Below are 22,661 nucleotides of genomic sequence, written 5' to 3' on the forward strand. Positions count from 1 at the left end.
TCATGACATCTTAAAATGCTGTTTTGCGACAATGTCCATTATTAAAAATGCTTTACTAATAAAAATTTATTGATTTAAATCACCAAGCTCCTGGGTTCTTTCCCAAAGCCATTAACCCTCAATTGCTCGTCTGTATAACTGAGATCACTGTAAGTTGTCTAAGGCGTCTGCCAAATGCCATAAATGTAAATATCTTTGACTCTAAAACGTGAATACAGTGTACCCATAAATACAATGTCATATAAATGCTTCAATCTTGATGATTGCATAAACCACATGTGGCTTTCCAGGTAAAAGATAAACACTCGGTACACAACAGGTCCATTATCACACCAGTGACACATTGGGAAACCTTTATTTTTGTTATTTGGTTTGATTTCATACATAAATCAGTGAAGTCCAATCACTGTTTCTAACTATGGAACATATCATGTATTATGTATAAGATATATTTTTATCTGTGTAATTAGATCTTGGAAGAAGGTGTCATGACCATCGCTGCACATACCAGGAGAAAGTAATAAGATTGATTGCTGCAGGATTGATGTATTCATTCTTCTTCAATAACTACTTTATCTGGGAGTTCTGGCGGATACGAAGCCTCTCTCAGAAACATAGGCATGAGGTGTGAATAGATCCCAGGTACGATGGTCAGTCCATTGTAAGGCACCATATGGAAAAGAAATAGGCGTTTACCTGTTACATATACATTACAGCACAGTGTCATTTTTTCTTGATATATACCAGCTTGTAAATAAAGACAGAGAGGTTTAAGGGCCTTGCTCATGGACCAAAGGGTGGCAGCTTGGCAGCTTCTATTTAGTAACTCAGAGTCTTAACCAGTTAGCTAGATATAGAGACATGGCCATTTTAAGGCCAAAGTACCTGTCCTGGTTTGGGAGGTAGGAGGAAACCAGAGAATCCAGCAGAAACATGACAGACTACACTGCACAGTGTAACTCAAGCTCTGGACCAAACTGTGGACCCTGGAGCTGTGAGGCAGCTAAAGCTACACTGCTGTTCTTCCCTGGATTGACATAAAACCGCCAAAATGGGCCACGTGTAAGCAGATATGTGTAAGGGGGATTTACAGCATTTGTAGACCTGGACCAAAAATAGCAACCAGCTATATCTAATTTAGCTCAATTTGTGGCATTCTGTATAATTTGGCTTTGTAATATATATATATATTAGTTTAAATAGTTAAAAGGCATTTTGTTGGAAGTTAGCTTGAGTTCATAAAGTGCTAACCCCAACTTATGAACTTTATTCCACACAGCTACGTTTTTTTCCATATCAAAAAATCTCTAGCTGTAATTAAATTTATTTCTAGAGCAATTTTGTGGTGAAGCGATGTGAATGTTTTGCCCAGCAGGGGGCTCACACCCCTCCCCTTTCCTGTGTCTCTGCTCACTAGCAACTAAACAAACCTGATACTCTACACACAGAAGCCCATAGTGTTCTGACTCATTTTATAATAAATAAATACTTACTTTATACCTCAGTCTTTGTTTATACAGATATTGAAAATATGACATGTTGATTTCTATTTAACCAGTGTGATAAAACGTGTATTGTAAGGAAGGGTCAATCAGAGATTGCTGGAGTGGGTTGGAGTGTAGAACCCAGTGTGAGCGTTTTCCATCTGATCTGGCATACGTACGCTTGCTCTTTACTATTTACTACAGCTGACGATGATTAAATTCAGTTATCAGTGCCATTATTTTGGTTCAACATATTTCCTTAAAATGATGGCGACCAAATATTGAGGAATATGTCCATAACTGAGCGCTTATGGCGTGTGTGATTATAAACCAGATGCAGCATGAATTCAATTCATATATTGTTATTGAATGTAGATTTTATTGTTAGGGGGCAGTTAGTGTTTCTACAACCACATCACATTCATTTCTTTCAATGTGTAAGTATTTTCCATAAGAACAGATTCTCCAGCTTCCAAGTTATAACCAATAACAAAGACATGAACTTGCTCTAAAATGTTTACTCCCTGCTGCAGCTACTTAAAATGAGGTTTGAAACTTTTATGACAGTAAATGTGAGATACATAATCAGTTGCCTGTGCTGATGTGTGTACACAGTACAGCCTCAGTGATGAACTGTCATAACTCAACACTGGGCATTTTGCCTTGTACTGTATGTCATTATAGGATACTGACTATAGGAAACCTACGCATGATTAAACACAACAAGCTAGTTTCAATTCTTAAACCATCAGGACCTGCTGATGGGTATGCAAGTACTATTCTGGGAAGTTGTTCCACTAGATTTTGGAATGTCTTTGGGGAGATTTGTGCTCATTCATCCACAAGGGTGATAGTAAAGTCAGGTACTGGTGTAGGTGAGGTGAGGAGGCCTGGGGTGCAGTCAGCGTTCACATCCTGTCCATCATGTTCAATAGGGTTGAGGTCAAAGTTCTATAGCAGGAGATCTTACACTCCAATCCATAAAGGTATATCTTCATGGAGCTGGTTTTGTGCACAATGGCACTCTCATGGTGGAACAGGTTTGGGTCTCCTAGTTCAAGTGAAGAGAAAATGGAATGCGCCCACATCCAAAAATCTCTTATTAAATTGTTGACTTTGTGGTAACAGTTTGGGAAAGGACCTGTCTTGGACCTGACACATCTAAACTCTGTTGAAGAAGCCTGGCAGCGTCTGTACCATCTGAGACGCCTAAAGGACTTTAAACTACCCTCTCTGGTGCTAAAGACTTTCTACACTTGCATCACTTCTTGGTTTGGGAACATCACCATGCAGGACAGACGAGCCCGAATGAATATGGAACTTCCAAACACAGGTTGCTTATTCACATTTTCTGTTTGTTAGCTAAGCTGTTAAGGTGGCAGTGTTGTGTAACAACAGCAATGTGTGTGCACAGTTACAACTGAAAATTGTCTGTCTTGGCAACACTTTAATAGAGTGTATGGAGCATAGCACATATAGTATTATATATATATATATATATATATATATATATATATATATATATATATATATATATATATATATACAGTACAGACCAAAAGTTTGGACACACCTGCTCATTTAAAGAGTTTTCTTTATTTTCATGACTATGAAAATTGTAGAGTCACACTGAAGGCATCAAAACTATGAATTAACACATGTGGAATTATATACATAACAAAAAAGTGAACTGAAAATATGTCATACTGTAGGTTCTTCAAAGTAGGCATCAAGAGAATGCCAAGAGTGCAAAGCAGTAATCTAAGCAAAAGGTGGCTACTTTGAAGAACCTACAATATGACATATTTTCAGTTGTTTCACACTTTTTTGTTATGTATATAATTCCACATGTGTTAAATCATAGTTTTGATGCTTTCAGTGTGAATCTACAATTTTCATAGTCATGAAAATAAAGAAAACTTTTTGAATGAGCAGGTGTGTCCAAACTTTTGGTCTGTACTGTATATATATATATATATATATATATATATATATATATATATATATATATATATATATATATATATATACACACACACACACACACACACACATACACACACATACACACACACAATGGTATTGAAACACCTGACATTTCCAGCCATCTATGGTTCTCCAGCATGGCAATGCCCCTGTGCACAAAGCCAACTCTATTGAGATATGCTTAACATGGTTAAGAGTTAAGATATTGAGTGCAATGCTATAGAGCTTTGCGATAAATGTGAACACTGACTGACCCCAAACCTCCTCACCGCACCTACATCAGAACCTGACTTTACTAACAGCTTCCACAAGATCTAGTGAAACATTTCCACAGAAATGTCCACAGTAAAGGTTATTATAACAGTAAATTGGGATTAAATGTGGAATGGGATGTTCAAAAAACACAGACAAATCTTATGGTGAGGTTTCCACAAACTTTTGTTCATATAGTACATTTAATAGGAGTATAACATTTCTCACCATAGTGTATACAAATGGATGTATTGCAACTGTTGTATACACACATTCACTTTGTTTACATCACATACGTTCATTTAGAGTCAAATTGCTGGAAGATAACTTTCACTTTTCATTGGACATAGAAGTCAGTCAGTCACTATAGGCCTTGAGAGATGCACTGGAGCTGCAAATTCATTGACTTGGTATTTGCCACTCCTTTCCCCTCCAACATTTTGGATGTCAGTCTTTTGTCCCCTACAAGCAGAACCGGTCTATCAAGCCTATCATGGTAGAGCTAAACAAAATCTCCAGTGTTGATCTAACATCTGCATTGTTCATGTAAGTCCAGATGGACATTAATAAATTCTGCAGTAGTGAATTTCCCACTGGGGATATTGTTACATGCTGGAATATTGGAAAAATGAATATGAGTAAGCTCAGCAAGGTATGCCTCTCTCCCCCTCTTTCTCTCTACATTTACATGTATGGAATTTGGCAGACATCCTTATCCAGAGCGACCTACTTTTTTTTTCATTTATACAACTAAGAAGTTAAGTCACCCATGCTGTGCATGTATCTAACACTAAAAGAGAAAATTCGGATTTCTCTGTCTTCTAAATGTCCCTACAAGGTCAAATATAATCCATATCTTCTTCTTTCGGCTGCTCCCATTAGGGGTCTCCACAGCGGATCATCCATCTCCAGACCCCCCTGTCCTCTACATCTGCCTCTTTCACACCAACTACCTGCATGTCTTCCCTCACCACATCCATGAACCTCCTCCTTGGTCTTCCTCTTTTCCTTCTTCCTGGTGGCTCCATCCTCAGCATTCTTCTACCGATATAACTCAAGTCCCTCCTCTGCACATGTCCAAACCATCTCAATCTCGCCTCCCTCACCAAAACGTCCTACATGGGCTGTCCCTCTAATAAACTCATTACTAAATCGAATATAAACCATATACGTATCTCTATTAAACTATTTTGCACTATCATACATCTATTGTATGGTGGGTGCTGCAATGTCTCAATGTCTTTTGTTGTTTGCAACTAAATGTTTGCACGTTATGTAGTGTCTTATTTAGTTGTGCTTTTTTTTTTGCATTAGAATTTTAATTCGTGTTGTTTCATGAGGAACCTTGGTTCTGGAGGGCTACATAGTTCTGTTTCACAGTGTACTGTACTGTATGTTGCTGGAATCACAATAAAAGCCTTAAGTGGAATACTACCTTTGTGGGGACACTTGGTCGCACAGACACACACACACACACACACACACACACACACACACACACACAGTTCATTCAGGTGGATCCACCCATGTTTACCACATTGTGGAATATTGACCAAGCTAAGAAGGGGCGTCGCCCGTCCCCACTCTGCACCGAAGCCACGCCCCTCGGGCCTTTCTCGCGTTCTCCACCAAGCTATATTGACCGAAGAGCCCGCCTCCGGACACACTCTCGTTGTCCTGATTGGCTGTGCTTGCCTGTCAATCACCAATCATTTCCAGCGTCTCGGCAGCGTACAGTTCATAGGGGCTCCAGCAAGCAGAAGGAGCTGATGCGCTCGAAATAATTCGTTTCTTCAGCCTTTATAAGACGTAATAAAAACGTTGTAAAGAAAAGAAAAAAAAAAGATTAAATCGTAAAGCATTCGTGGAAGGTCGTAGAAAGAAATGAATGATCACGGTTACGCTTTGAGGTACAAGAAAATTAGGACTAGCTTGTTAGCTATCAGAGCTTTCTGAGGTAAATTAGCTAAGCTGTGTTTGCTAACGCTGACTAGCCAGCGCGCACAGGGCTGCAGTGAGACCGGGCTGAGGTTGAAGCTGGAATGGTCTTGGTTCTGCCTCTGTTCGCTGCATGTGGTGGGCTAGTTTCCTAGCTAGCTAGCGCGTCGGTCGGCGGAGTTAGCTGATGGACGGTTTTGCGGGCGCACAGCGCGACTACTCCGTCGTCGTTTGGTTTCGGTACTGGGGCGGTTAGCTTGGGTAGTTAGCAGAAATCCAGTACGGATGTCTTGGCAGGCAGCATCGTCCCGAACTCAACGGGACAACTCGAGTTGGTAGTCAGCATTATCGAACGGCGGTGTCCGGGGGGTCGGTTCCAGGCTTTAGCAGGCGGTAAGACGTGCTCATTATTTAGACAGCTGGTCTCCTCCTCCTGTATAGCACACGGTTAGCGTTCATGCTAACTAAATCAGTTATTTAATATTATACTAATTATTGAAGATTTAGGGCCTGTCCTAAATCTTTTGCTCGTGTTCACTGGGCTAGCTAGTCAACAGGCAGGTTACTGTCGTGTGAGTGTGTGCGTGTGTGTGTGCTCATATACATTATATATAAATATATATAAACATGTGTGTATAAATATATATAATCACACATCCCAAGGCCTAGGCGATTGGCATGATTCTTTAGCAGCTAACGCCGTTTCTCTTCGCTGCATCGACACGCCGATTTAGGAAGGTAACCACCTGCTGAGACGGAGGCAGCAGCAAATATTCGTGCTTCTTCGAAAGGGGGAAAATATATAGATAGATATATATACACACGTATATAAAAGATCGTTTTTCTGAACCACACTGCGGCGATGACGCTGGAGTCGATGATGGCCTGCTGCTTGAGTGAGGAGGCCAAGGAGTCGAAGAGGATCAACGCCGAGATCGATAAACAGCTTCGCCGAGACAAGCGAGACGCGAGGAGGGAGCTCAAACTTCTCCTCCTGGGTATGTGAGATCTTTCCAAGCTGAATGAAATGTCTTTAACATGGGTGTCTGGCTGGTGTGGCTAGATCCAAAATGATGCCATTTTGCAGTCAACTATATTCATTGCATAAAAAGATAGTGGTGGTGGTGATGATGATGGTACCATCCAGATATCTGGTACCCAGGTAATGTTGAAAAGACGGTTTTATGTTCAGCAATGGTTCTACAGACTTTCATGGCTCATATTGACTCTGAGCAGCTGAGACAGAACATGTGTTTTTTATGGTCCTGTAAACACACACACAAGCGTATTCCTCATACCTGGAGATACTCCTACCTGTAGAAGGTGTGAACATATAAATGTGGAGATGGGTCATATCGTATGCACCCGAAGTACAAATCCCGGGATTAAATATGTGGTGTCTATTAATGTATATGTCTATTATACATATATTAATGTTTGTAGTTAATGTATTTAATTTACTTGAGCCATGGTGTTCTTTTGTCCCACATATGACACCAAGCTGCCACTCCTGGGCACCTGAACAAGTGCAATAACCATGTAGATGTTCAGTTTTATAAATGAGATGAGTTGCTCTGGACAAGGACGACTGCCAAATGCAATAAATGTAAATGTAGTGAAGCATCACTAATCACTAAATGGTTCTATGTTTTGTTTCATGTTATTGAGTTGGGATCCATTCTGTGGTCAGGAGATAAACAGAAATTTGGTATGCCATCTGCCAGTCACGGGGCATGTATGCGGAAATGGTGGCAGAAACCACTTTCCTTCACTTCCTTATGCTTTGTTGCAGGATGGAGCAGCAATTTTGTGGGGGGCTTTGGTGGTCTGGTGGTTTGTTTTCAAGCGTGTTCACCTTCACCTATACACAGGTTGCTATCCAATGCGCACCGTGGACAAACGTTTTGGGACACCTTTTAAAGCCAAATGTGATTCCTTGTCAAACTGTTAACGCAAAGTTGGAGGAACACAACTTGTGTAAGTTGCAATAGGACAGTGGACACAAAAGCCAGATCATTAAAGATATACTTTACATGGGTTAGAGTGGAAGATCTCCTGCTATAGAGCTCTAAACTCAACCCTATTGAACACGTTTGAAATGAATTGGAATGTGCCTTCTCACCTGCACCAGTACCTGGCTTGTGGCTGAAGAAGCAGAAGCTCCACAACCACTCTTCCAAATCTAGTGAAGGTTCTTGTGAGAGCAAATTGTTGGCTAATTTGGGGAAGGGATTTTTAGAAAGCACATACTAATCTTATGGTCAGGTGTCCACAAACCTTTGTCCATATAGTGTGTAATGGAAAGAGCAGACTGGTGGGTTGCGGTTGGTGGAGAAAACGGGGGGGAATCATGTCCTTGCTAACCCTAGATTCCTGGAGGTTTCCAGACCTCAATTGGAGAACCATAGATGTAGAGCAGTTATTTTAGTACAGGGGCATTAAAACAGTGGATCTGTGACTTTCATGTTATTTTCAACAGACAGACACTCATTATTCCTGAGCGATGTGCAGACATGCAGAGAAACTTTACTGCAATTTCAAACCCCTCTTCTTCTACTGTTCAATAATTACACCCAGATCAAGATTTGTTTCTATGAAACCAAACCCAAGCAGTGCGATTACAAAGTCAATCAGATGCTCTTGTGATACTCTTGCTTCCTTAGTTATGTTACAGATTTGTAAACAAAACCCAAATCTCCACATCTTTTATTATTTTGGATCTGATTAGATCTTTAGGATTTGTAGATCATATGGACATAAGTATTGGGACACCTGATATTTCTAGCCAGATGTCTTTCCCATACTGTTAGCATAGTTGGCACACAGTTGTATAGGATTTCTTTGGATGCAGTAACAAAGTAGTAAATATTCCCTTCACTTGAACTAGGAGACCCAAACCTGTTCCAGCATGAAGATCCTCCTGTACAGAAAAGCCAAGTCCATGAAGATATGCTTTACAAGGGTTGGAGTGGAAGATCTCATCACTTGGAGCTTTGATTCCAACCCTATTGAACACCGTTGGGATGAATTGGAATGCTGACTGCATTGGGAATGGGAGGTTACAAAAAGCACATGAATCCTATGGTCAGATGTCCAAATACTTTTGTTCATTTGCTTGTAAACACTTTTATATTGTGTGTGTATATATATATATATATATATATATATATATATATATATATATATATATATATATATGTATATATGTATATATGTATATTAAGTGAAAATTAGCTAGAAGGTTTTGTGTGGATTGTTTCAGGGGCACTGTCCAGGCAAGGTTCTGATGTGGTCCAGTCACAAGCTATAGAATGACACACTCCATGTTCGGTACTGCACACTAAATGACGCTGCATATTTTTAGGAGTCATTTTAACTGGATTTGAAGCCACATCCGAACATGGCTTGAATCCTGTTAGGAAGGTTTGGAAAGATTTATTTTTTGTGGCGTTCTGGCTGTTTAGGCTTTATAAATCAGGTGTCAAGAAATCAGATTTAAGTATCTGAAGTCTTTATAAATTTGTGCAGAAGTAATATATCTGAAATGATTGTGGCTGTGACTGACTTGACCACTTCTTTTTATTTTATATAAAAAAAAAAGAAAACTTGTTTATTCCCAAACCTGAGCCAGTGTCCAAAAGTGTAATGTCTCGGAGACATTTAAGACTCCTGTTGTGAATACATGTAAAAGTTAATCGCTGAAAATCAAATAGAGGAACTGAATCAGCGAGGTTGACATGTGATGTGAATCCATGGACATTGTTCCTCTGAGTATGCGCTGGAAAACGTAGAAACGATGCACCTAATTAGATCAGAGATTTAATTCAAATCTCGGGTTGAACATCAGAATTGTAGGACATGTACCGAAATCTGTTACGCGTCCCAAATTCCAAATTATTCCTCATGTTGCATGCACACTTGACGAAAAACCTAATTCGATGGGTTGCGTTACAAACGCGCCTTCAGGTTTCTCATCGTTGTATTTTTACCGCTTTGTCGAGTGAGTTGTGTAATGTGTAGTTTAGAACATGTTCATGAGCCTGGTCTTGTGCTGTGGTGTAAAAGCATCAATAAAAAGCCCTGAATTTTGCAGCCTATGTGCCCTGAGAGTCCATACCCAGCCACAGAAAACACAAGTCGCTTTTATGAGGTTCTTTTGGAAGGGAAAATAAATAGTGATGCATTAAGGAAACAAGGCAGGAAGCATTTTGACCACTCAGTAACACTTCTTCATCCAAGTCTTTATCCGGGCTTACGTGAAGGTCCAGGATGTGGTTCGCTGTCTGGAAGAGAGCTGTATTATTGCTATCAGTAGTTCCCTGTGTAAAATCCATTACACAACCATGTACCCATCTGCCTAATGCTAATGGCCTCATGCTGATCACTTATACTGGAGTTTGTGGGTATTTCTCTACCATTTTGATCACATGCCATGTCCCACCCACCACACGGATCCTTTACAGCAGCTACAGGCTAACACATGCTTCCTTCAAGACATATAAAACCTGCATGTCCAACTGCATCGTTACAAACTGGGCAAACAAAGGCCTTCAGAGGACAGTGTTATCTGCTCTCTTCTAGTACAAGGTCTATTTGCCCAAAATTGCTTGGTGTCACTGAGATGGACAGGGGAGAGTGTGTGCCACCACTCTTACCTTAATTTGGCTCTTGGCCTCAGATATGGTTGTGGCATCATTAGGGTCTTGTTGTGCTAATCTGGAGCTCTCTGGGTTTATATTTTGTGTTCTAAAAGACAATCTCAAACCAGTACACTTTCACTGCAAAAGAACACTGGGTTCAGTTCACATTGTCTGATTATGGCAGGTGTGGTTTCCCCCAACAAATCTGATCTCTGGACTGTGTGTGTGTCTTGGCCAGCTGTGTCATCTTTCTGTCAAATTACATAACATGCAATTAGGAGCAGGGTTTCTGGAGCCGTTAGTTGATACTGAAAACGGTATAATATTTCGGATTTTTTGTCCCCAGATTAAAAAATATATTTTTTTAAATTAGATGTTTTACTCGTTATAACACTAAAACCCTGATTCATAGTTTGTTTACCTATAAATATTTATGTATAAACGTTCACTTAAAATCTTTAATTTTAACATTTTTATAAAGCTTATAGTAGCTGCTTGTTGAAGTGCATGAGGAATTTCTTCTTTGAACACATTCACTCATGCTGGGTTAACAAAACAAAAATGCAAAGCTGCAGCAAAATCACATTTGAAAACCGATAAGTTAACTGTTTTATTCAATTGTTATAAGTAGAGAATGATATGGAGAAATGCAGCAAGCTAACTGGCTTAATACAAACAAGGAAAAAATACATTGGTGTATAAATTAGCTAAAAACCACAACATTTGACTAAAATGTACCGTATTTTTCGGACTATAAGCCGCTACTTTTTCCCCACGTTTTGAACAACGAAGCGGCTAATTTATGGATTTTTCCTGTGTTTTTCCCGGTTTTACAAACTTCAAGCAAAAAAACTGAACCCCATAACATTAGACCAAGAAAATTTCCGAACGGAAACGAAAAAACACACTTCACCTGTGTTCTGAGCTGCATGGCATCGGGAGAAAAGCTTCACCGATGGTGATTTTTAAGCACGACGATGCCAAAAGATAAACTCCCGGGAGAAATAGTTGTGAAAGGAAGGAGGAAGACAGTGAACAATGACTTTGTTGGTCGGCTACTGTTTAGATACAAGCCGTTGTAACGCGTTGAGTCTGGGTAAAGTGAGAGCTCGCTAACTCCAGTTGCAACAAAAATCATATAAGCACAGACAGCTTTCCAAAACTCGTGCTTTTTTATATTTATTGGCAACAGCGTTACGGGTTAGTCAAAGCAACATCAGAAAATAATGAGCACATAATCCTCAATCTCACACACGCGCACACACAGTAATACCGGATCGTCCAATGCTGATGCTCACGACAGAACGGATCACAGTGCGACTGTCCCGAAGTTAGAAAACAGTTTATACAATAGCGCTTCATCGAACTATACCATTAACCAGTAACTTGCGCAGGCCAACTAATCAATAACTGCATTGTTGACAAATTTCATTATCAATTTTATTATCTAATATATATATATATATAGAGAGAGAGAGAGAGAGAGAGAGAGAGAATTATTATTTAATTAATTGATTGATCGATAGATAGATTAATTAGATAATAATAAAATCAATGTTCAAAATCCACATGTTTATGTTAAGGTGTCTACAAACTTCTTATAGGGTATTTGATGTTGTAATTACACACATACACACAGACATAATCAAATACCCTATAAGAAGTTTGTAGACAACTTAAATTAAAAAGGTTGAATTTGAACATCTCTCTCCATATTTTATTTACTCCCTATATATATATATATATATCACATTTGTTCATGTAGCCGGCTTTGTGCACAGGAGCATTGCCATGCTGGAACAGGTCTGGGTCTCCTAGTTGATGTTAATGGGAAATTTCATTCTAGCGCATCCAACGATGTCCTATACAATGTTGTGCCTCCCAGTTTGTGGTAACAGTTTGGGGAAGAACTGCATATGGCTAAAAGTCAGGTGTCCCAATACATTTGTCTATATAATGTATGTATTTTTGTAGTATAGTTTAGTATGTCGCTTTAGTATGTCTCACTCCACGGAGGAGACCAAATCAGTAAAAATCCATTTGGGTAGTTTGACTTGGATCAATAAATTAGAATGTGAATAAAGCTTATTTTAAATGAGCGAATGATTTGTTGGATAAATAAACACAGTTCTACACCCCTCCATACGTAATTAGACCACAATACAAAACTGTGCCAGAGAAAGGTAAAGAAAGTAGTTCACTCATGTCATCATGCTATTTTCAGTTTAACCTTGACCTCAATGTAAAACCAGTCTACGTAATCACTAGGCTTCCCTGCAGAGTTCTGCATGGTTCATCAATCAGAAAGTACGAATATTGGCCAATATAGATTTTTCTTACACATTGTCTTAAATGTACTATAGTTTGTATTTAGTTGACGGGCACATCAGATTTCTATTTATTTATTTTTTTATTTACTTATTGGCCTGGTAGTCTAAGTGGGTGGGGTCTCTCTCTCTCTCTCTCTCTCTCTCTCTCTCTCTCTCTCTCTCTCTCTCTCTCTCTCTCAGGCCTGGTGAAGGATTTGACTTTCAGTTTTACCCTGTTAGTTGTTTAATGCTGTGCATTTGTAAACTCGCTTGAAACACTAAAAAGGTTTTCTGATTGCCCCTGGAATTGACTTCTAGTTCATTTGGGACAATCTGTAAGCTGTTTTTGACTCCCAACCGAACCCAGATCCTGTTGAAACCCGCGACCCCATGGTGTGCTCTGCATCAGGTAGGTACGTGATTAGATCTTAATGCTGCATGCAGAGTAACAAGGACTTGTCCCATGATTTCCGGAAAAACGGTAACACACACGGCTATTTGTGTTTGTAGAACTGGAGCATTGTAATTACCTCACCTTTTGGTGTGAGCATTTGTATTTGGCATTGAGGAAAATTGCACATTGCCTCCATGGCTATCTTCTTACATGAGAACGATTTCCCTGTTTGCAGATATTCCTGTAAGGTGACATGATCTCCACTACGTGAATGTTGGTACACATGAAAATAACAACCTTAATTCTACATAGTGTTGTATAGAATTGTGCAGTTGATCCACACAAATGCAAACCTGTGACTGCATCTTCTGAATAAACCCGAAATCAGACTTGAGTGCAGTTGTGTTCAAAGCTTTTTTATTTTTTTTTTTGGACATGGAAGTTATAAGTTTGTTATTAATTGCCTCCTGTGCTTGAAGTGTAATTAAATGGTTTAATTATAGTTAAGTAATTTAGTTGCACGTTTTGTCCATTGTGTAATTTGCTCTTATATGTTGTTGTTGTTGTTGTTGTTTTAGAGACCTATAGCTCTCCACTGTCTACTCGCAGTCTAATACATCTCAAAATGATAGAAATTACAGGCTTATTGGCAGAGAGGAGCACTGAGAGATGAGTGATGGCTTACAGCAGTGGAGATAAGCTAGAGCCGGAAAGCAGCACAGAATGTGAACTGCTGTAATCAAGCACACTGTAAATAATGTTCTAGATCTAGAGTTGTATCTCATACAGGTCAGATTGTGCATTTGCATTGAAATGCACGTTAGATTTGCCTCCTATGCAATATGGGCAAAAGTATTGGGACACAATTTAATAGCCATATGTGTAGTGGAAGACCTCCAGTGTTCTGCTATAGAGCTCTGATTTCAAACCTACTGCACCCGCAGGCCTCCTCATCTTACCTAATCAGTACCTGACACCTTTATGGCTGAATGAATCGCCACAAATCTCCACAAGCACACTTTAGAATCTAGTGGAACATCTTCCCAGAAAAGTTGAGGGTATTATAAGTAGTGTTGTCTTGATAGATGATCGGATCGTGTATCGACGATAGGCAGAGATGTCGCCCGAAACGCTAAGGTCCATAGCGAATACAATAATAATAAATGAACAATTAATTTGCCCAGCTATGGTCTACTGTTCTCAACATCACCACCTAAACCGACATCTACAGAACAAAGATGAATTCACCTCACATTAAAGTTTCAATTAATTAGGATATTAGGATTAGATTAGGCTGTATTTGAATATTTCTAGACAAACAAACTAACAAAGATTTGTTTGTTGACCTACTGTTATTATAGTTGGAGCTAGATTGAGCTGAGCTCGTCGTCTCGGCCAGCTGTGAGAGAATGCTCCGTTAAATGAACAACAAAGGGCAAAAGCACACTTGAAGTGAATAATTCACTGCCACATACAGGTTATTGCCTAAACGATTTAGCCATGGCCTTTCAAGCCCTTGTATGGCGACCCTGTTGTCTTCGAGATGAACGTTATTTCAAGACATTTTGCATTCAGGTTCCAGATACCAGATCATTTGCGATGATCTCCCTCGTTTTATTGTACAGATATGAGAGAGCGGTTTTGGTGAAGTACTGGTGCCCCGGCAGCTCATACTGTTTGACAAACATCAGAAGTTGTTCTTTTGTACTTGGTGTTTTTTTGCAATAGCACCAACGTTTGTTTGATGGTTGGCTTGGATCTTTCCTGACGGTCAATGAAGCTTCTTTTGGTGATAGTTTAGCAGCCTCAGCAGGGTGGTGTGTATGCAAATGTCCAAAATGTGTTTGTCGTTTGAGACGATAAGGTGATTTGAAAATGAAGTTTATCGTCCAACACTAATTACAAGAACAATGTGGATGTTCAAAAAAACATATTCTTGTGGACATGTGTCCACAAACCTTTGTCCATATAATGTGTAGGCTAAATAAGGAAACCTGTGAAGAATTTAGTGACATTAAGGAGAAACATGTAGAGAAGATGGAGTTATGCTGTACGTTTGGTCAAAGGCTGGTTGTCAGCGGTACCACAATCATCTCCAGGAGACAGCCAAGACAGATTCTTATGCTTAGTGATAGAAAAGCCCTGTTTGTGTCTGCTTGATGGAATGAAACCACATTCTCAATCTATTAGACACTCCTGTAGTCACCAAGCTGGAGAACGCATGATTTTTAAAAACGGATAATCTGCAACCGAGATGTTTATAAAAGGGAATAGTGCAGGATGTTGCAGAGCCAAAAGCACACCGGGACTATGCTTGCTGCTTGGTTTCTATAGATTAAACCCATCCCTGTGGAGGAGGAACACAAGTGTTCTAGAGAGCATTCCTGTAGACAAACACAAGACTAGTACAGGGTGATCCATCAAAGACTCAGTCCCCCCTCCAGAACCCCCTGATACACATGCGCACGGACATGTACACATTATGTTGGTGTAGCTGGAGATGTAAAGTGATTTTCGATGATATCCATGTAGCAGCATCACTATCAACAGTAAGTCTAGTCTTGGGCAGTTTGTAATCTTGTGTGATGTGTGAGCTCATCCGTCATGAGTGCAGCGTGTAGCGTCGGCGAGGTTGTGTATCTGCTGTTTGGACTCGCTAACATTAGTCTCTGAAAGATGGCACTTTAATGGATCATCAGGAAGCGCTTTGTAAGTGTGGTCCTGCATTGTCAGTTTGACTTATTGAGAGACCCTGCAGCTGTTTTCATACTTCTGTGTTGGAGCTTGAATTTTTTATATATCCACATTCATGCTTGTTCCTTCTGATGTTTTAGCCATCTGCCTGTTGAGAACAATTGCATCCAGTTTTATCTAAACGTGTAATGAGTTTATGGCTTGGGCTGCCTGTGTGTGTGTGTGTGTGTTCAAGTTTGTGTTTGCTTTGCTGTTTTATTCTCTTATCACACTGTATTTTGTGTGTGTGCAGTGACAAATAGGCCAAGTATTTTCTGTGTGAGAGGGAGAAAGTGTGTTGGCGTTCTCCACACACAGTTGCTCCCCGTATCAACCCACACTACTGCTGTACACACGAACGCACGCTGTTGCTGTGTCACATGATGCTCAGGAAGTGAAAGAAAAAGGGAACAGGATTGGTTTTCTGCTCCCTACAAGATGCAAGAAGGTGCACTAGAATTCTTATGACTAGCATCTGTCTGCTGTAGCATAGGAATACCGATCTTTAGCTCTGTGCGTTCACATTTACAGCAATATCTAAAGCGGACAAAAGTTTGTGGACACCTAAGCATTAGGTTGGTATGTGGTATGCTCTTATGATGTCCAATCTTCTGGGAAGGTGTTCCACTAGATTTTGGAGTGTGATTCTGGAGATTTGGTCATTTTGCCAAAAGAATGTAAAGTCAGTAAGGGAGATGAGGAAGCCTGGGGTGCAGTTAGCATTCCAATTCATCCCATAGGTGTTGAGTGAGTGGACTGATCTGATTTTAACCTTAATCTTCCAATCCAATATGAGTGCACGTGGCTGGTGAAGTTGGGTGTCACAATACTTTTGCAAATATCACAAGCATTTGTCCAGGTGTTGGTGAGGTGAGAAGGCCTGGGGTTCGATCTCTATGGCAGACCATTCAAGATCTTCCACTCCACATTTTATGCACTTTTTGGAGCAGGATTGGGTCTTCTAGTTTAAGTGAAGGGAAAACTTGGTGCTACCACATCGAAAGACACCTTATACAATTGTCTCCAAGTCAAATGTCTTTAATATTGTGTGTCTTTAATATTATTTATATTCTTTAATATTCAAATGTCTAATAATTTTAGGACAATTATTTGCACACTTTATTTATTTTTTTATTTGGTAACGCTTCCTTCCAGGGTTCCAGTTCTTACCCTTTTCCATTAATGATTCATAATTCCCCCTGAAGGTTAGACCTGCGGTTATGGACTGCCCCCTCCATTTAAGTGCTTTGAACCACAGATGCTAATAGCCTTGATGGTGGTCATGACACGAGTCCATCCCTGGTGCCAATTCTAACATAGTAGCTCACATCTATGTCATGGTTCAGTATGGTTCAGTCGTATCTTTGCAGATCGCTGGTTCTTGAAGGGAAATCATGAGGGAAGAGTTTGCATGGCATTAAATCTCATGCAAATCTTTAAACATTATCATCCTGTGGTCAAAAAGGTAGCGGTGAATATTGTAAATGACTCTCCTACAGCTGGCCTTTCAGAGGTATTAGACTTGTCAAGGTTTTAGGTTGGGATGCACTGATTGCGTGATCTAAAGAAAAGTTAGTGGTTTATTAGATGAGCGAGAACGCTGTGGTGAATATTAGGGCTGACAAATATGACCTGGTATACAGAAGTTGTGATATTTATTTCATTTTGCTTCTATCCACAGTAACAAGTGATTTACAGTTAACATCTACATCATTGATGGTTTGCTCTTCTTTTTTATAGTTACATTGTTCCCCCAAAAGTTTCTTAATTACAGCCACATATGGCTGGAAAAGTCAGGTTTTCTAATACTTTTGTCTATCTAGGGAACAATAACTAATTTCATTGACCGTCCTCCCTTTGTTAATAAGTGGGGGGAAAGTGCAATAGTCTTTGATTACATTTATTATTATTGCTGAGTGTATAAATATTTTGTGGAGACTAAAAAAAAGGGGTTGAAAGGACCGTCATGGCTTCTCCTTTGTGTTAAAATCCAGGCCGAACCTCATACTCCACCTGCTCTGGCCCCCATTTAAATCATTCACTATTATTTTCCGCACAGTTATGCAATGATTCTGATTCTGGCACAGACACTGTTTGCTTTATTGCTATCATAGTTTTACATTTTACAAGTATTATGTGTTTGATTGACGGGAACCAAAACAGGTCAGGCTGTTGAATGAGCTTAGAAGTCCATTACAAGGCAAAGAATGTTGAGAATGCTCATAAAATCAGACCAAGGCTCTACACATGGCTTATCTTATTACATGGCTGGTATCTTGCCATGTTCCTGTTCCTTCCAACAGTCCCCACAACTATATTCTCATGCCATTTTGCTTTAAGTTCATGCATGCTATCCTTTCCTAGTCAAAATCTTAGCTCCTTGTGGGAGCAGTGGAAGTGATCAGGCAGGATTTTGTTCCGTCAATCACACTGTTGTCCCAGGCAACAAGAACCCGGGCTGCCACTGCACGGAGTCAAAATAAATGACATCAGCTTTTACTTCAGCCCACAGCCGTCCCAAACGTCTGGAGTAATGGCTTAATGGCTGATTTGAAGCATATATCAAGCTTATGTGCTCTTCTGATGGCTCCTGAGAAATGACCATCATGCTCATTTAATTCAGTGTTTAATACGAGGTAATTGTGACTTTTACATGTCTGTAGAAAAGTCTAAAATGCCAAAACATCTAATATTTATATTTCACACAGCTCTGAGAGGGCTCTTTTTGAGAATTAATTATTTTTCCCCCCCAAGGAAATTAACCTTGATTTCAAATAATTGCACTCCATTCATTGGAAATTTAGTTTTTTTTTCTTCCCCGCTTTGACATTGTTTTTTAAGCATTTGATCCATTTTTAGCCTTTCAGCCTTTCAAATCAGATTGATTTGTTGCACAGATGTAGAGAAGGACATGGAGCAGGGCACAGCAACAGCCTGCCTAGTCACATTATACATATATAATTTTCTCCTGGAACCAACGACACTCCATCCAGTATTTCAGTGCCGTTTAAGTGAAACCCCAAATACCCCCCCCCCCACCCCATCCCCAAACACACACGTAAACGTACTTCTATTTGTGGTCAGCTCCTGTTGTTTGCTGTGCACAGGGGGTGTGCTGTACCGCTGTTGGCCTACTCTTTGAAATCCAGTTTAGTGTGCACTAAATGCTTTAAAGGGTTACCATGACGACCAGGGTTGCACAGGGACCGAGTGTGGTGGTGAGCGTAGCCCAGTTTCTCTCTCTCTTTCTTTCTCTCTCTCTCTCTCTCACACACACACACAATGAGGAAATATGGAAGTATGCTGAAGCAGGGTTGCAGCGGTGCAATTATATTTACAGTATCAGTGACTCTTCGAATGTTATGATGATGCATCTTTTAGAATGCCTTCATGACTCAAAGAGAATTGAAGGATGATGCTTTTTGCTGTGGCTCAAATTACACAACATGACCTGATAGTAATGTACCCCATCAGCATTTCATTGTCCGTCCTTAAAACACTGATTCAGGGTCTTTACAAGCTCGAGTCAAACCTTTATACTTATGTTGAAACAATCTGGTCATAATTTTAGTTACTATCCAGAATAGCATTTAATGGGTGTTTTTAAACAGGAAGACTTTTTGGATGAGCTTATAATATCCAGAGTTTGTAGTGTACATTGTAATACACTGTGTGGACAAAAGTATCATGACACCTGACTTTTCCAGTCATGTGTGGTTCTTCACCAACCTTTTCCACAAACTTGGAGGCTGGTTTTAGACATGGTACCATTTTAAAATTTTCCATTCACTTGAACTAAAAGACATGTTCCAGCAGGTTTGGCGTAGAAGATTTTAAGGGGCCAGATATAGAGCTTTGACCTCAACCCTATGGAACACCTTTGGAATTAATTGGAACGCTGACTTTATGAACACCCTTTTTAGAAGTTAGATAAAGCACATGCCAATCTTCTGTTCAGGTTTCCTAAAATCTTTTTATATAGTGTACATGTAAATTTCCCATGATGCTATGAGCTCCATCTGTACACCTGCTTATTCGTGAGTTTCAGATTAGTCTGTCACGTATAGCAGCGGTGCAGTGCATTAAATTGTATGGATGTAGGTCAAAAGCAGCAGTTATGGTTCACATGAAACACCATACAGGGTAGAAACAAAGATCTATGTGACTTTGACTGTGGCAGATGGAGAGTTTGTTTTCATTGCAGAAACAAAAATTCAGCAGTGGAAAAGTTATGAGTAAAAAAGTATTCTTAATGCACACACAATATTTACCTTTAAACTTGAAACAGAATGGTACTACAAGATTAAACATTGTGAGGAACTGAACCTCATGAGAGTGGTCAGAGGATGTTTGGCAGACTGTTTGGACTGACAGGAAGGTTACAGTAACTCTTACAATACTTTACAAATGTGGTGAACAGAAAAGCTTTTCACAATGTACATGTTGAACTTTGCTGTTCTGTACAAAAAGTGACTTCCTCCCTATTAGTCTGCATTGAGTTCAAGTTCACTGTAACTGTATAGCTGAAGGTTTGGGAAAACATTTCCTGGTCTTCTTTCTCCTCAGACCTTCGCATCCAGAAGGTGTTTACTTTCAACGAACTGCGACACAAGATGTTTTTTTTTTATTTTATTAAATTTTTTGGCACAGTTCTTTTGTTCTTCTTTTTCCTTTCATTAAGGAAGCAACATAATCCAGATGAGTCATGAGGACAGCTATAATAATTTTGTCCAGTCAGTTTATTTACTACGTCTTTGGCAATTCCGTTGAAGTCCCGGTCATCAAGTTCATATGCCATCTCTGCAGGAAATAAAGGTTGTTTAAGTTAAGTAGTAGGATGATAAGGACTGAATGCTGATTGTGATGTTCAGCATCAGATTCTCTTGTTTTGTTCCTGGTCATCACATGGCTCTACAGTAGATGAATCTAAGGATCTGCAGCCTGGCTGTTTAATGTGTTTCCCTGATCAGCTTCCTTATGCGTGTGAGAGAGAGAGGGAGAGAGAAAGAGACAGAAAGAGACGATAAGGTCAGCATGGAGTACAGCTTGACAACCTGCTTTTTCTCCTCTTATTTTAGTAGTCTCATTTATCACAACAGTAGTTCCACTTGCTTTCTTGGAAATGTGGGACGTGCTGCTTTAACTGATGGTGGTGTCCTGAAGGGGTGGGTGATGGTGGGAAAATTTTATATTATGAAATTTTTAAGAGACCAAGAAGGTGTGTGTTGGATGAAATGTGTAAATCTGCTGTGTACACACAGGCATTAGGTAATTCCAGTCTTACCGGTCTTTGTCATCAAATTAATTACAAGACAAATGACAGTGTAATCTGTACTGCACATCAAAGCAAATATAAACTTGAACTATATGGACGAAAGTTTGTAAACACCTGACCATATGGTTCTTTTTGAACATCCCATTCCACAATTGGTCCCATTTGCTGGTACCACTTCCACTCCTGGGAAGATGTTTTACTAGATTTTGGAGAGTGCTTGTGGACATGTTGCTCATTCAGCCTTAAGGATGTTAATAAAGTCAAGTATTGATGGAAGTGAGGTGAGGAGGCCTGGAGTGCAGTCAGGGTTTCAAGTCATCCCAAAGGTGTTCAATAGGGTTGAGGTTCGAGCTCGAATGCAGTCCACAAATCATGTGAACCATATGTTCATGGAGCTGGATTTGTGTACAGGGGTGTTGTCATGCTGGAACAGATTTGTTTCTTCTAGTTCAAGTGAAGGTAAAATTTAATGCTAGCCCATCCAGACATTCAATATGATTGTATCTTACTTTGTGGTAATACTTTGGAGAAGAACCACATATAGCTGGACAAGTCAGGTGTCCCAATGCTTTTGTCTATATAGCACTTTATTTGGTGTTTCTGTTGTGAAAACTCTGCTTGACCAATGAAGAACCCAAATCATTGACTGCTGTGCAAAAAACAGTTCTGGCTAATAATATAAACTAATGCCGGATGTTCTACACATCATTATTTGGTTTCCAAGTTCATGGTGAAAAATGTGATTAAGCTCATATTGCTCTTTTGCTACTATTACAGCAAAAACAGTAGTTGTAAAAAAAATTATTTTCCTAAGGGCTCAGCAGTGATCACTGTAGAAACATGTTAAACATCAGATGTTTACACAAGAACATCTGAGAAGCAATATTATATAGGTACACGGTTTTGTCGATGGCATATTTCATACCTTTTTTTTTGTGTGCGTTTCTTTCCAGGCACAGGTGAGAGTGGCAAGAGCACCTTCATCAAACAGATGCGCATCATTCATGGCTCGGGTTACACCGACGAGGACAAGCGCAGCTACACCAAGCTCGTCTACCAGAACATATTCACCTCCATGCAGGCCATGATCCGTGCCATGGACCATCTCAAGATCCTGTACAAGTATGAGCAGAACAAGGTGTGGCACATTCACCGAGACATCAATTATTGTGATGAGGTCCGAGGTACACTATGTCCACAAATCTGTGGACACATTACCAAGTTTTTGTGCTTTTGGAACACTTTTAGTCCCTATTAGCTATAATAACCTCCACTCTTTTGGAAAGAAGTTCCACTAGATTTTTGGAATGTTGTTCTAGAGATTTGCGCTCATTCAGCCTCAAGGGTGTTCATAAAGTCCTGATGTAGGTGAGGTGAGGAAGCCTAGAATTCAGTCTGTGTTCCAATTAATCCCAAAGGTGTTCAATAGGGTTGAGGTCAGAGCTCTAGAGCAGGCAATTGAAGATCTTGAGCTTTGACTACATAAATAAATTCATAAATATGGTTTGTGCACAGAGACATTGTCAAGCTGGAAGAGGAGTTCACGTGAACAAAAATTAACTTTATCTAGAGACATCCAATATAATTGTGCCTCCAATTTATGGCTGAAAACACATATGGCTGGAAACATCTAGTGTCTCAATAATTTTT

General features: G+C 39.7%; 1 protein-coding gene across 1 annotated transcript in view; it reads left to right on the forward strand.

The window, feature by feature from the left end:
* The first annotated feature begins 5,452 nt into the window (after positions 1-5,452).
* Positions 5,453-22,661, forward strand: part of LOC124390834 (guanine nucleotide-binding protein G(q) subunit alpha-like) — a 28,553-nt gene continuing 11,344 nt past the window's right edge. Inside the window, exons 1-2 of the mRNA XM_046856891.1 lie at positions 5,453-6,658; positions 21,965-22,149. Coding sequence (XP_046712847.1) covers positions 6,523-6,658; positions 21,965-22,149 — 321 coding nt within the window. The 5' untranslated portion in view covers positions 5,453-6,522. The remainder of the gene's footprint in view (positions 6,659-21,964; positions 22,150-22,661) is intronic.

This window comes from Silurus meridionalis, chromosome 9 (genome assembly GCF_014805685.1).
Source record: "Silurus meridionalis isolate SWU-2019-XX chromosome 9, ASM1480568v1, whole genome shotgun sequence".
NCBI lineage: Eukaryota > Metazoa > Chordata > Actinopteri > Siluriformes > Siluridae > Silurus > Silurus meridionalis.